This window comes from Montipora foliosa, chromosome 7 (assembly GCF_036669935.1).
Source record: "Montipora foliosa isolate CH-2021 chromosome 7, ASM3666993v2, whole genome shotgun sequence".
Lineage (NCBI taxonomy): Eukaryota > Metazoa > Cnidaria > Anthozoa > Scleractinia > Acroporidae > Montipora > Montipora foliosa.
In genome coordinates, this window is record NC_090875.1 from 3,721,761 (window position 1) to 3,738,435 (window position 16,675).

The 16,675-nt window shown below is 38.9% G+C and overlaps 1 protein-coding gene across 1 annotated transcript; it reads left to right on the plus strand.

Moving 5' to 3' along the window:
• Positions 1-2,170: 2,170 nt before the first annotated feature.
• On the plus strand, positions 2,171-2,767 carry LOC138009686 (piggyBac transposable element-derived protein 4-like). The gene has a single exon (XM_068856726.1). It carries the CDS (start codon positions 2,171-2,173, stop codon positions 2,765-2,767), a length of 597 nt encoding a protein of 198 aa, XP_068712827.1.
• Positions 2,768-16,675: the final 13,908 nt, after the last annotated feature.

Genomic DNA, 16,675 nt, shown 5'->3' on the forward strand with positions numbered 1-16,675 from the left:
GACTGATCAGATTATCGAGTGGTCTCGTGCAAACAGAGTTGTCCTTAATCCTGACAAGTGCAAAGAGATATATATATGACGCCATAACTATTGACGGCAAAGAGCTCGAGGTTGTTAAGAACGCCAAATTGTTAGGGTTAACTATCAGTGACAATCTCACATGGAATGCGCATGTAAATGAGATCATTAAGAAGGCTAGTAAGAAATTGTATCTCCTGGTTCAACTTAAAAGAGCGAGAGTGCCCGTTTTCTGCTGCAGTACTTGAAGAATGAGCTCATGCGTATCGAGAAAAGGGCATTATCGATAATTTTGCCCTGCACGGGCTACACAAGTGCTTGCGGCTTGTTGGGCATAACGCCTATTACCGAACACCACAGTCTTTTGTGCAGTAAGTTATTCGACCAGATTTGCTCTGATACTGGTCACAAATTAAATAGCTTGCTGCCTCCCAGGAACGAACCCAAATATAATCTGAGAAACCATCGCCCTTTTGCCATCCCACATTTGAAAACAGATCAAACCAAAAACACGTTCATCTTTGCCATGGCTTGCAAATGTAATAATTAGATTGGTTTCAAACAATATTTTTTGACTGCCACCATTAATGAATTCAGACTTAGGTTTTTTATCAAATTTTTATTAATATTTAATATCCATTTACTTCTACATATATTTAAGATTCATCTAGTTTCTAATATAGAAAATTATATATTCTAGATCTAGGTTACATTATTATATTATACAAAATTCATGTAAATAGTTCTTAATTTTTCCAATTGTTTTTAAGACTTGTAAAAAATTACTTAATTCAGCTTTTGGGGCTGCAATGTGATTTTAAATAAACTATCTATCTATCCACTGTTGCAACAGTACTACTATTCATTTAACAGTAGTTCTGCCTGTATGGGGCCACTCAATTGGCAAAAATATAAGTTATAAATTCCTACCTTGGTAAGTGTTAAAGAACTGTGCCCTAAAGGGATGCATACAAGGTCATTGCACCCTCTAGATCGCAAAACGCTTTGCTTTAGGTGTTTTAGGGCATCCAAAGCCTCGTCCATCGGTAGTAATTCATGTTCTGACGAACTATTGTGCCAGTTCTCTTTTTCTGCAAGATCCATGTTTCCCATGTCACCAGATAGTTCATATGGTCATCCAAATCTTTGTTACAGAAACTGAAAACATTCAGGATAGAGCGACAGTAGATTTTTAGTAAACTTTTAATGACCCGCAATAACATCAAGCGTCAACCATTATAATGCCCGCAGTTCTTGATACCTGATTGCTTTCATTTGCAAAAACCTATCCCTGTTCTAATGTAAATCTGCTATTCTGGTTGGTTTAGTGACTGTTTTCTATTTGACATTATAGTTCACGAATAAATTACCTTTTATTCTGATTGGTTTAAATTGCTCAAGTGACACGATAAGGCCCGCACCCGGAGCGACACAATCAGCCCATACTGCTCACAGTACCCGTCCAAGGAATATACTGGACGGATACTGCCTGTGCATGATTTTTTTTGGAAACAAGTGGGTTTTTAGTGGATTTCTTGTTTGGTATTGTTTCGTTTGTTATGTTTACTGGGTTTCTTGTCTTGTAGTGGCAATTTGTACTTAAACCCCTTAGAAGTCCCATTTAAGAAGTAAATCACTCGCTGTCATTGTTTAAGTGGATAAGTGATGATGGTCAACTTGGCTGTTCCTTGTTGACTGCCTGAATACCAATAAAATACCTACAAAATAAAATACAGTTGTGTGGAAAAAATAAATTCACTTAATAAGCAGTATAAAACCAAACACAGAGTTCAATCTAATTTTAATCTTATCATTCTTAACCCCCGTTCTCTTCACACAGTGTTGTATATAGGTTAAAATAAAGGGTGTGGCTTTATGTTGTCTCAAAATATTTACAGTAAATGTATCCCCTAAGAGTGCCATATGGCACTCCTCTGTTACTGCGCCGAAATCTGAAGAGTGCCATATGGCACTGTTGTAGTTGCCAAGTTCTAACCAATCAAAAGAATTATTATTGTGGTCCTTTTGTTGCAAGAGCCCCTTAACCAATCAGAGAAAGGGTTAGCATGCTGTTTTCGCTTGTCACATGACAACTGTTCCACACAAAATATGCAAGTAAATTCAGTGTGAAAATTTTCTCGCGTGTTCTGTAATGGCGGCGTGTGTGCCTTCAGATGCAAGTGATTTGGAAAGCGAGAGCAGCAGCGAAATTGCAGAAAGCGGTGACGATAGTGACATTTCTGTTTCTAGTGTTAATACAGAATATCTCTTGAACTTAGATTTCTCAGAACATGATAAAGATGGCCAAATCGGATGGAGTCGTGATCTAGCTCCCGTAAATGTAACACCTTTCACTGCGAGAGCTGGAGCTGTTAGTGGAGTTGCCGAAGATGGCACCGCTAAAGATTTTTTTCAGCTCTTTATTCCCGACGAACTGTTTGACATGACCATGGAAGAAACAAACTGTTATGCTAGACAGTGCGTTGCCCGAAAGCCAGACCTAAAGTGGCAAAACACAAGCCGTGAAGAAATGCAAGCATTCTTTGGCCTCAACGTACTGTTCGGGTATCACAACCTTCCCGAGACATCTCTGTACTGGTCCAAAGACGAAATCCTTGGAGTTGCCTTCGTAAAGAGAGTAATGCCCAGAGACCGATTTGATAAACTGACACAGTACCTTCATCTTAACAACAATGAAAATGCGATACCGCGAGGGCAACCAAATCACGACAAACTGTTCAAAGTTTGACCTTTCCTCGAGGCTGTTGTGAAAGCCTGTCGAGAAGAATATCACCCTTGTCAGAATCTTTCCGTGGACGAAGCAATGGTTGCCTTCAAAGGGCAATTGAGCATGAAACAATACGTTCCATTGAAACCGATAAAGAGGGGAATCAAAGTCTGGGAATGCGCCAAATCATCAAACGGCTATGTTTGTAACTTGCAAGTTTATACAGGAAGACAAGATGGCGATGCTACAGAGCACAGACTTGGCTACCGCGTTGTGCGAGAACTCAGTGAACCATTCATTGGAAAGCATCACCACATATTCTGTGACTTTGTGGAACAATTCGCTCCAATCGCCGAGGCTTTCCCAATAGTTTGTCACCACAAACAGCCGAAGTGAAAGCTTTACAAAAGGGTGAATCAAGATTTTATTGTCGCTGAAACCTGGTTGCATCAGTTTGGAAAGACACAAAGTTAGTTTGTTTTCTGAGCACTCAATCGAATCCATTTTGCGACCAAACAGTGAACAGGAAACAATGTGATGGAACTGTTATTCAAGTTCCCACCGTCCCTGCCGCCATTTCTTACAACAAGAACATGGCAGGTGTTGATTTGAACGACCAGCAAAGAAATTATTATGCCGTGGGCCACAAGTCGAGAAGTGGTGACGTTATTTGTTGTGGTTTCTTGTCGATGTGAGCATTGACAATGCTCACATTTTGGAAACTGAAGCGGAAAATCATTGCACTAGACCACAACTGCAGTTTCGCGTTGAGTTGGCAAACACACTTTTCGGGGAATTTAGTTCGCGTTCACTTAGTGTTTCTGAGGGGCGCTTGACTGGTGGACACTGGCCTGTAGAAACCTCCAAAGGACACTGCAAGCGTTACTTAAAGTGTAAGGGAATGCCGAATGGCTTGTGGGAAACGCATTTGCCTGGAGTGCTTTCCAAATCACTCCGAGGCTTATTTGTGACAGTGGCGCGAAATTTGAATTTCACGATCGATGTATTTTGCATCAATTTGTTCTTGGAAAACCAGCTGGTATTATTCAGGCAATGAAATTGAAATTAAGTTAAAGTTTTGTAGTTTTTGACTTCTTGAACGTAAATATTTACTGTAAATAGAATGCTTTTATCTTCTGTAGAAGAAAACATGGTGGTTGAAACGAGACAGAAACAAATGTTCACAAATTGAGTTTATTTTCTTGTTAGTGACTGTCAATATTGTACATTTCTTATCAGAATTAAATGCCTCATTGATTTTGCTACAACTTTTGTCTGCATTATATGTCTGAGTAGTGCTTAATTTTGGCTGTAGAGAACTTTTTCCGAAGGCTCCTCAGATCACTCAATTATGACCAAAAACCCTTAGGGAAGAGGATACATGTCCCTTTTATCTCCCTTAGGGGGTAAAGGGTTAACTAAATAAATCAATTGAAAGTAAGAAAAAATAGGCAATACATTTATTATTAGAGGGTCAACGCAGTTAACTGGAAAACCAGCCTTGCGACTCTACAAAGCTCGACAACGGCAGAGGCAAAAAGATGCAGTGGAAGCCAAAAAGACGGACCAGAGACAACGGAAATCAAAAGAGAGATAAAAAAACAGACAGGCGATATCCAAACAAAACAAAGAATGCCCAGACGTTCCTAGCCGAATGGAGAAAAAAGAGCTCTTGATTCAGTAAGGCAAAGCCTCCCATACAGTCTGAGAAAAAAGGTAGCCATGGTAGCCGCCCTGGTAGAGAGCCTGTCTACGAGGAAGGCTTTAGAGCAACTGGGACATGTGAGGTCACCAGAAGATGAGGACGATGCTCGAATGGCTACAGCTGCCTTAAATGATATAGCGACTGCACGCGCCGCCATGAAGAACATGCGATCCGATGATGCTACACAGTGAATGTTGGAGTTTCACTAATCTCTGGCAAAGCAGTCCCGAATGCCCGCCCAACAACAAAAATCGCTAAAAGGTTAAACATAAATAGAGATTGTGTTTCTAGAGGTTTTCAGCACTGCACTAGAATTCTGCGAGGAGGAAAACGTTGTTGGAAGTATACAGATTGCAAAACTCGATCTGCCACTTTGTCAGAAGAGGTTGGAAAGTTAGTTCACGATTTTTGGGCTGGTCCTGAAGTATCTTGTAGGACAGGAAACAAGAAAGACACTATCCGAAAGAGGATTGCGCCTAAGGTCTGTGTACAACACGAAAAACAAATTCTCAAGATGACACAAACTGAGATTTTTCTTGCCTTTAAAAGAAAATATCCTGAGGTTAAAATAGGGCAAAGGGCATTTGAAAAGTGTAGGCCATTTTATGTTATACCACTTAGGATGCAGGATAGGAATTCGCGCTGTTGTAGAGTGCACGTTGGCATGCAAATTGCTTTTAAGAGCTGCATAGATTTTAGAAAAAAAATATTGCAGGCCAGAAACGAAAGATCTGAGACTGTGCCTATTTATGAGCATCTTACGGATTTAATTGAGACAACTCCTTGTTTGAAAGAGATAAAAATATCACGACAAGGCTTGCATTAGCAGAACATGACAGTCTTCAGCAGATAGAGGAAGAAATTGACACCGCCCCTAATGCACCTAAAGTGAAATGGCAGCCATTTCAATAATTATGTTAACATCCAACAAGCACATAGCCAGGAGAAAAGAAAACTGCAACTTGTTATCAAAGAGACAGGTCCTGTTGAATATTTTCAAACATTTGAAGGAACTTCTGAACAGCTTTCCATCGCATCAATTCCATGCAAGGTGGCAGCATGAGCAGCTCAAACGCCTATTAGATAACTTACCGCAAAATCATGTCTGCTGCATTCATGATTATTCCGAAAACTATCCTTGTAACTACCAGAACGAGGTGCAGTCGTACTACTATTCGCAGGCACAAGCATCCATCCATGTTACTTTTCTTCACAAACATGCCCTAAACAGCACTGATGGTGTAGAAAGTTCACCCGATGCACCACTTCTTGTCACAGAACATATTTTCATCATCTCCCCTGACTGTAAACATGACCATCACTTGGGGCACTGACGCCGGGAACTTATTGCTGATTACTTAAAGTCAATAATGCACAATGCAACAGTAATGCACAAGTTCACTGACGGGTGCTCCACTTAGTACAAAAGCCGCCACTGTATGGGTGATGTCTGTTTCTCCATAAAAGAGTCCGGTTTTTTTACCATTTGTAACTATTACGAGACTTCACACGAAAAAGGTCCACAGGATAGTGCTGGAGCAAACTTGAAATACAAGGCAGACATGGCGGTAATAAAAGGTAATGTCATCATTCAGAATGCCCGTGATCTGTTTGATTATGCTGAATAGAACTTGAAGGAAGCTGCGCCATCCTGTTATCAGTCAGAGAACGTAACCCTCAAGTGTTGCATATTTTTTTACCTTGACAAAGTGAACAGAGACAGGCCTTACAGACTATTTACCAAGGTCAAAGGAAACAGGAGCATTCACAGTATTATTTCAACTGGCGAAAGTAATAGTCTTGATGTTTGCCAACTGTCATGTTACTGTAACCACTGCATTGATGATGACTACAGTGAATGTGAAGACAAAAAACATGTGGATGATTGGGAGACAATCGAAATTCAACAAGAGAAAGGCTATGGTAATCAGCGGGCAACAAGAGGAGACTTCCAAGAACAGGCATTAAAGATCTGGTTACCAAAGATGCATTAATTGCTGTTGCATCAGGCGATCCTGGAGAAGAGTACTATTTACTGAAAGTTAAAATGGGCCAGAGGTACTTACAGAGAGGACCACAGATGATTGGTCTTGCACATATCGTGCAGGTGCTGAAGTCATCCTTGGATACTTTCTTGTCGGCAAAACTGCAGTCTCTGAAGATCGTTTATATAAACTAGACACTACAAAAAAAGCAATAGTTTACGCAACAACCCCCCCGATTTATCTGCCCGGACCTTCAAACAGTGAAAATTATGAATGGAACATTCTACAAAGTAACAAATGACTTGCACTTGGACATATTAGGCTCCCTGGATGGGTTTTAGGTTAACGATAATTATTACTTTTGGGATACTCAGCCTTGCGACAAGATAGCCTGGCAATATTTAAAAACGTGCTTGGCAGGTGCGGAATATAATTATTGAGTAACAGAGTAACTCTTAGCACTCTCGGGCCTTCGGAAATCGTCCACAGTTATTACACTCGTAATAAAAACCGTTGTTTCAGCCTAACTGAAAGGGAGCAGAAAAAAATTCCGCCCCTAAATGAGACTGTTTCAAGCACCAGTGGATTAGCGATGATAACATGGCATTTGATTCATGTACTGGCGTGTGGTGGGTGACTTACAAGAAGGAATCAGATGATGAGAAAGGGGGGATTTTTTGTTTGTTGTTTAAGAAGCACAATACTGCAAACCTGAAAAACAACAGCAAAGTTTATATCCTCATTCCTGCACAGCACTTAAAAACAGATGCTCTAAAAGATCATGCAAAAAGTGCTCTAAAAAATCTGATAAAAGACAAACACAAAGCACTTGAAATTGAGACTGGTGGATATTGTAAACCGAACCAGAGCAGTCTTTACACCCATCTGTTCAACGAACAATTCGATGCTCACGATGCCTTGGAAGATGTCAGAGCACTGAGAAAAATTCTTTTTGAGTCATCGCTTAGCCTTTCCAGAAAAGATATCGTTGAGAATTCCAGTATCACCAGTGTTTCCCACACAGTTGAAAACATGCTCCACCTCGATCGACGCCATGAACTTCTTTTAACATTCAGTGACAAGTTGTTCAACACAAGCGATACTGGGCCAATTAAAAGATCAATGGCTTTAAACATCGCCGATAGTGGTCTATCTTACGACGACATTTACAAACTTTACAACACATTTGGTAAAAGGGCACTGGTCGCTATCCTACCCAATCCACCGACATCTTCATCAGCGAAGACACCGCGAGTAACACGAACGAAGAGGATACTGACCGCCATCGTTAAACACTTCGACGAAATCAGCCACGAAGAATAGGACAAAATGCCAGTAAAAATTATCAAACAAAGAAACTCCACCTTTTACGATATTTAGAACCACCCTCGCGATCTTCATACATCTTCAACCAACACCAACAGCGCACTTGTTCTGTAAGCAATTTCAAACTTTCGCTTGATGCTTTTTGACAAAAACATGGCAAATCTACCCAGAATTTGTGAAGAAATCCTCAGAGTAAGTCCTGGAGGTTTGTCTTGAACGACAATGACAACTGTAAAGATCTGTAAATGATCTTTTAGCTGCAAACATTTGGAACTAAACGGTTCACTAGGTGCCCGCGCGGGCACACGAAGCTGTCAGCGGTAGTCGAAACGGCTCATGAGCAACTGCTGATCTTATAAAGTCTGGATTTTTTAATGCGTGTGTACGCACGTAGGAATAACGGAACTCACGAAGGCTTTGCACGAAAACAAGGCCAGTGACCCCTTCTTTTTATTCTTTCAATATAATATTACTATTGAGAGGAAACGTCAGAAAAAAAATAAAAAAATTATACGGAAGGAAATTTCTACTTTGGGCAAATTGTCGTTTTTCCAAGTTTTCAAGAAATCGGCTCCGTAAAATTCTTTTTAAATTGCTGTGCATTTTCCTTTTCAGATGCTAAAAGCTATTACCAAAAAAAAACACGGGGTCACCGGGTTAATTTTTTAAGCTATTAGTGACATACGCTAAAAATCAGGGCTGGAAAACCCTTGTGTAATGTTGCCATGGTAACTGCTGATGACAAAATAACAGCTGCTTTTGGTCAAGTATAAGTTATATAATCCAACCTTATCAAAATATTACAGTGGCCCTGGTCTGCCTTTATGTTCTATTCTTTCAAAGTTATAAGTCGTCAAAACCCTGAAAACTGGTACCAGCCACCTTAAGCAATATCTTGCAGCTTCACCAGATGGCTTGTTCTTGTGCAAATGTCATGGCCTATCAATAATTATTAAACAGTACAAATGAGAACATTCATAACAAGCCACATGGCCTAAGGATATATAACTTCTATTTCCTGTTTCAAATCGAAGATTGCTACAGCAAGTTTCGAAATAAACTGTGTAAACAGTTACTGTGCATATCCAATCAGTCTCTGTTCTACAACACTGTGGGTTGACTTGGTCTATGAACAGAACTCTACCTCATCGCCTACATCCACCAATGTGGCCCAAGGTTTGATTCACAGACTCAGTGTGGGTTGAGTTTCTTGGTTCTCTACAAATGTACTCTGTATTGAGAGGTTTTTTTTCTAGGTACTCTGGTTTTCCCCTCTCCTCAAAAGCCAAGAATTAACTTGTCTTGATTTGCATTAATACGTTTTGTTGATTTTGGTTTACAGTGTCCCCAATTTGTGCCTCAGCGCTAAAACGATTAGACAGTTAAATAAAGTTGCTTTCCTTTTTGTTTAAAAAGCCAATGTTTCTCACTAAAAAAATATCAGATGCCCTTCCTCCATAACATGATGAGACACAAGAGAAAGCTCCATTTGGAGTGATTGCCACAAACTCAAACTGTAGTGACGTTTATATTCACTCCACAGAGTTGCAGCCAAATCAAATCCCCTTGGAGTTTCTGTGAAGCACTCAAAGCAGTCAATGATGCCACTGACTTTAGGATACAGCTTTCTGAAAGGAGATGGCAGTGTTTTTCCTAACCTGCTGTCTAATGGGCTACACAATTAACACTGATAGTTCCTTGGATATAAGTTTCACCAGTTGATGAAAATACTCTTGACAGTGGTTGCTGACACATGGAATCCGAACCCCAAATCAACAGTAATAAAAGATAGTCTAAGTTTCATCACAGTTAACAAAAGTGCCTGCTCAATTCTTAGCTTTCTTGCTTGCACAGTCTTCCTTTAGCAAAACCAGTTGCTAACTGGTAAGGAGGAGGAGGTTGAAGTTCTTCTTTCATTGTCTGTTTACTACCCCTCCAATATTTCATAAACCAAGCATTTTCACTCAGATAACCAAATAAAACTTTGATGTTTTCATTGAGGGCAGACCTGTATAACCTTAACTTCCAGTTATCTGGTTAACTGTTCAAACTGCATAGAAACTGAAAAAGAATAGTCCGTGTTGGTTTCCATTTCTTCATCACTCCCTCCACCATCCTCGTTTGATTGTTTGGAGCTTAGCCTGGGCAGCAAGCATCTGGAAGGACTGGCTTCTTGCAACTTGTTTGCTTTCCTTTTCCTGGGTGATTTTTTTGTGGATAGTCTGAAACGGTCATAAAGGCAGACGGATAATCCGTAGGGTGTTCAGGGGTTCTTCTCCACGATGGCAAATTATTAGAACAGACGAAAGTGTTTCCTCACTCATATGCATGCTCATACTCATACTTTATTTATCCTTGAGCCACAGGAGCTTGTTAGGATCCTAGCATTGACAGCTAATGCATTGCGTTTAAATTTCAGGTTCAATAAAAATAACAAATTAAAATTACTGTAACAAAATCTACATGCTAAGAATTGTAAGTACTACATGTAGATCAATCTGCAATTTTGCTTTTACAATGCACAGAGAAAATGGCACTTATAGCAAACAAGGTTAAGCGACTCACTTGGTAATTCATCATGGTAATTACCGGAAATGACGACTGTTGTATTTATCGTACATGCAGGCTGCAGTGCAGAAGTAACAATGTGCGTAATCCTTGACTTTCCAAATTCGGTGGTTAGATGTGCGAAAACATCCTTATTTAATTCACAGAGCAATAAATCTTATAGCCTCTTCTGGTCTCTGATTGACCTTCTCTACTTCAAATTTCCCACAAATTGATTAGAGCAGTGGCAGAAAGCTACTCTACAAGATCTGCCATTATGTTTCACACACTCAAGATGAAATTGAGAATAACTGTAATTTAGACTGCACCTATTGTAGGTGGCATGGACTGACCACCTTTTTTGTCCTAGTGTCCAGACACCGTGTCAAATGCTTTCAGTGAGCTACAGTAATTTGAGTATCTAGGATTCATGCCAGTGAAGATGACTTCCAAGAGGATAGTTGAAATGAAGATGAATAAGATGATGATGACGATGATAAAAATGCAGGAGACAGAACATAGGGATGACCCCAACTGGACTCCAGAAAGAATACAAGATGCTTATTACAAATTGGGAAAGGATGATTTCATCAACTGCAAAACAAAACTGTCCAGGTACTGTGTACAATAACCAACCACACCCAACGTCCTTGTATAAAAATTAAAGGCACACAACCACTTTCACCTAATGAAATAACACAACTGTGACAACCTCCTGTGAGGAAGCATAAGAGACAGTGCAGCTCAGGGTTTAGGGAACTTGCCTTGAGATCAGAACTTCTGGTTCTGTTAACTAGTTGAAATTTGGTTGATGATCAAGATTTTGTGATTCTATTTCTTTTGAACTGGTATTTATTTGAAGAGGTGGCTGATTGTTTTAATGTATGGCAAGAGTTATAAACCCTAACCCTAGCAAAATACCCAAGTCTCAGCCAATTGTGATCATTAAAGACAACCTTGGTCGCCTACATATATTGTTATTGCACAGCCTTTGAATGCACCATTTATTGCTTTATTTGGTTCATGTAATTAACAAGAACTATTCCTGTGCCAAGCTTGTCCATGGATATTCTGATAAACCTCACTAACTTTTGTAATGCCTTTTTTCGTTGTTTCATTTGTTTAATGGACGAATGTGGTCCTGATTGTTTTCTCTCCAGCTCGTACAGAAAAGAAGTACTTTTAAAAGAATAGTATCGGTAGATTTCTGTATCTTTCTCAATAGAATAGCATTAGTATTTTTGCACAAATATCCTAGAATTTAATATTTGTTTAGTATCTACTGGTATTTTTTTGCTTTGTTACTGTCTCCAATTAGCAGGTATGCTAAAGTACTTTGACACAAATAAAGTTATTGTAGGTTAACTTTAAACATTTTTTTACCATGAAAATGCCTCATTATTAGAGACCTCATCATTCGAAGACCAATATTTGATTTCAGTTAATTTACGTTGACTTAATAACTGTAATTAGGAGGCAAAGAGCCACCTGGTGGATGCACTACTAATAAAGCCATCATCATCAATAAATAAATATCATTATTACCGGTATGTGGAACTAAGGAGAAAGTATGAAGATCTAGCAGGAGAAATTAAGAAATTGCGGAAGATAAAGATGAATGTAGTGCCAGTAGTACATGTAGTCAGTGCTTTGGGGCTTGATATCAAAAGCCTCAAATATACTTCTCGAGAACACACGAATCCAAAACAGAGTGAGAAGGTTGCAAAAGCCTCCTACCCTTGGGACAGCCACTATTCCACAACTGCATTATGCACTAAACAATAAATACACCGATTCACTAATTACAGGAATCTCTCGTGTAAATAAATGTAACAGTTATGTGTAAGTACTATGATCATAATAAACCCCAGGGAATGCTGTGTTCCGGTAACAGTTTTTCTCCAGGCAAAAAAACATTAATGAATGCTGTGGATATTTTACCTTTTTCAAGCAATTACATGTAATACATAACATTTATTTTTATTTTATTTCTTTATTTTTGCCATTTATCCTCGGAGACATTGGCATCCCATCGCAGATGAAGACTCTGGTTCCGATACAGATGCCATCAGAAATGAAAGTGATGTGGTGCCCCTATCTAGAAGGGTCAAGGTGCGGGGACACTGGGTTACCAAGAAAATTTACAGGCCAGAAATTGTCAAGTGCTATAATCAGTATATGGGAGGAGTAGATCTCTCTGACCAAATGACAGCAGTTAACAAATCCACTAAACAGAAGACGTGGTACCTTCGTATTTTCCTCAAAATCGTCCTTCTTAGCATTTACAATGCTTACAGTACATTCTCAAGGGGCACAAGCACCAACACATTCCAGGAGCAAGAACAAAAAGAGATCTCTTGTCATTCAAGGAAGACCTATGTGTGCAACTGATTGGCAACTTCCCACAACAAAACAAGTCAACTGCTTCTAACAAAAGAAGAAGAAGAAGTGCAGACACTGGTGCTTGCACGTCTCACTAATGTCGGAACCTATTTTCCCTTCAAAGGGGAGGGGAAGAACCATGATTGTTGTGTGGTCTGTGAAAGACATCACTTCTCATCAATGAAAACAAGCCCAGAAAACCCCTCACCAAGACACAAGACAACTTTCAACTGCTGCCAGTGTGGTGTTTACTTGTGCACTGGGGAAGGAGGATCAAATTGTTTCTATGATTATCACACTAAAGAGGACTTTGCCAGCCAGGAACAACAAATGATACACTAGATCAGGAAATATTCAGTAGTAGAACAGTTTTATTTCATAATCATTCTTTACAGAGACAAAACCTTTTCTACATGCTGTCAGTTAAAGCATATTGCACAACGGTAAAATGATTTTAATTCTGTGCATCTGTGCAAATAAATGTGAAATGTCGGTTAAAGGTTATAGGGTAAAAAATGCCATTTGTTGTGGGATAAATCGTTTTGTTTATCACAGGTGTCCTATAAAAGTCTTCTTTTTAATGTTTGTGCATTGTTGAGAAAACATTGGTTTGACACATGTTTTTAATAGGACCACATGTTGCTATTTTTACCAAAAAATACAGGTTTTCAAACTTTTAGAGGTTCTTGTTCATTCAGCTTTCATTTTTCAGTCCTGTAAATAGCACCAAATGAAAGATAATTTTCTAAGGATTAAAATAATGCTGGGTTGTTTTTTTACAAAAATACGTACTTCCTTCTCTTTGAAAATTGCAATTAAAGTAATGCATGTAAATTTGGGACACAGTGCCAAAGACACCTGGTGTTCCGGGCAGTTTAGAAGGTAGAATGACTGGTGGTGAAAGGGTTAATATTGGTGGATTTGCCCCATAGCAAGCTCACTCCACAGTTAACCAAGTTTGCATCCAAAGTACATGTAGATAACAAAATTACAAGACATGCTTGACAGTTAAATGCTTACATGTACATGTACAAGTAGTTATACTGATTTTTCTTTTGTACACTGTAGTAGCACTGTAGTAGACTTGCACAACACATGTCATATTAGAAAGCAAGCTGGCATCATTCAGATGGCTCTACAATTCAAAAGTGAGACTATGTCAATGTGTCCAAAGTAATTCCTGAATGTTAACAGATTAAAGGGCAGACTAAAAAGCCGTTTGTAAAGCTGGTAGGTACATACATGTACATTGTGTTATGTCTCACTCCATAAGAAAGCTAAAATAGTTGGTATGGCCAACAATCTCAAACTCAATCTGTAGAGTATGGTGTCCCACAGGCTTCACTTTTAGGACCACAGTTGTACTCAACAGCATTTATGTCAATGACCTGCCTGACCATGTGACTGCTCGAAAACTTTATATGTATGCTGATGATACTACAATCTACTGTATTGCAAAACATAATTTTGTTCAATCTGTCATCTCCTCACAGAACATCGTTATGGAGCCCATTCTGTCATGGAGTTTAAGAACTTTCTTACTTGTTGTGCTTTAACCTCATGAAGTCCGTCGCTTCACTTTGATCGATCGTCACCATAAAATGGACTTTTATGTAATGCTATGCCCTTCTCTGCATGAGGAACGTTTGAACAACCCACAACAACACATCTATCAGGCAATTAATTTCCAAAGAGACTGCCAAGGGAACAAAGCAAAAATGATCCTCCAAAAAAATTGAATTTGGCACACAGTTCCTGACATGACGCCACAGTGTATTCTGGAGCCAAGTCTTTTCTGCTGCTGTCTCCCATCAACCTGATTGGGCGTGGCCAAAGCACAAACTTTGAAGCTTAATTTTGGGTCAAAAAGTGGCAGAATCAAAGAATTATTTTTGAGACATTTATCTACGCTTTATAGAGATGCCAAAACCATGAAAACCTTGTAAGCTGGATAGACACCTTAATTCTACCACCTGTCTGGGAGTTGTCATCAATGATCAATCAAACTGGAGGACACCCATAAGTCTTAGAAGCATTTCAATAGTAAAGTATCCGCACTGAGAAGGATGAACATTTTCCATCAAAATAATGCTCTTAATGATATTTATTTTCATACATTACCTATGCCATTAGTGCATGGGGAAATTACTGTCCCACCACTCAGCTTCACTCATTAATCATATTCATGCAAGAGCATGTAGAATTATATATAAGATATCACCACATTGAACTTAGTTTGTTGAAATTATTTTTATTAATTTGGACTGAGTGCTGTTGTGTTAGCTTTACCCTGTCATATTCAACATTATGTTATGTCAAAAGCTCATGTGCTGTACAATTCTAAATGGTGGACAAAGTCTTACTGTGACTCCTACTACTACAGTCTGAGTCACAGTGTTTAGTTTACCTAAAATTAATGGCATAGGAATAGGTACCTCTTATCCTTGTTAAGTTAATTTGTTTAAACAAAGCATATACTATTACCTTCATTTGTTTGTCTGTATTGTCTATTTAGGTTTCATTATTAGTTTTTAAATAAAGTTGATTTATACTATGAAACGAATAATTATGTTTGACAGGTCAGTTAATGACTGTTCCAGCCCTCCAACACTTTGTCATGGTCAAGATACAGTAAATGCCTATACATAAGATGTCAAGGCTCAAAGTGTTTGCATCAGCTGATGATGAGGTGCATAAAATCCCAAAGCCAACTATCAAAGTTGATAGAAACTAATGGAGAGCAAGCAGTCTAGTTGTTTTAGCATAACCCACTGACCGACTTAGTTAACAAAAGATAAAATGTGAAGGGGAAGCCATTTAAATTTTGTGAATTTTGTAAGGAAGTTATGTTCATGGGAGGGAAGTCTTGGCAGAATTCCCTGGAAACACTGAAACCAATATTTTAAGGTCAATTGGATTTTTGTTTTTGTTTTTTGTTTTTTGTTTTTGCAGCAAACAAAAAATATTTTAGCACCTTCAACCTTCTCTCTTGATCTCCACTCCACTTACCTCACCTTCTATTCCCTCTCTATTAAACCTGCTCTCCCAACATGCCAGCCCCTCTTCTTTTTATCTCCATGCGTACTTTGTGAGCCTTGAACCACAGACCTTTGGTTTTCCTTTGGATTCATGTCCTGGTGTCTTACCAGTGAGCTATGGAGACTTGAATGCAAGTTCCACTATTTTTTAATTACATGTACATTGCAGTGGTAATAAATTAGCTTAATTAAATTATTCAAATCAGACATTATGTTGGGCCCAGTCCTTCTCAATCCTGAAAGCAACTATGGCAGCTTGTGTTGATTCCACTTTGTTTCACACAAAATTGGAAGAGCTTAAACAGTCAAAGAAAAGAAAGTCCAGTAGCACTACAATATTTATTGACAATGACTTCTTTGATGAGAGCAAAAGATGGCTACAGACAGCACCTCAATCTTGACAAGCTCACAAAGCAGAAAATTGCAAGAAATCACTGGAGACTGACAGCAGAAGGAAAGGTTGTAACCACCTCAGATAATAAACTCATAGTTCCCAAGAGAGACATCTATGATTTGTATTATGTGAAGCCCACTCAGCAATTGCACATAGAGGAAGGGACAAAACAGAAAGATACATGTACATCAGACAATCCTTTGCAGGAATCTCTCAAGACATCATTAACTTGTTTGTTTCACTTTGTAAATTGCATCAGCAACAAAAAAGTATGACAAACCACTGGAAGAAACCAATTACCAATCCAATAAAAGCAAACCAGTTTCTTGCTCATGTACAGGTGGATCTCATTGACTTCCGCAATTTGCCTTGTGAATGTCAGTCGAGTCACAACTGGGTACTTCATGTTGTGGATCATTTTCAGTAAGTACTCATGGATGTTTGCTTTGAAAAGTAAGCAGACTGAAGAGGTGACAGTAACACTGACCAATTTGTTTTGGCTATTTGGTTTCTCATCAATATTGCACTCAGACAATGGGAATGAGTTTAAAA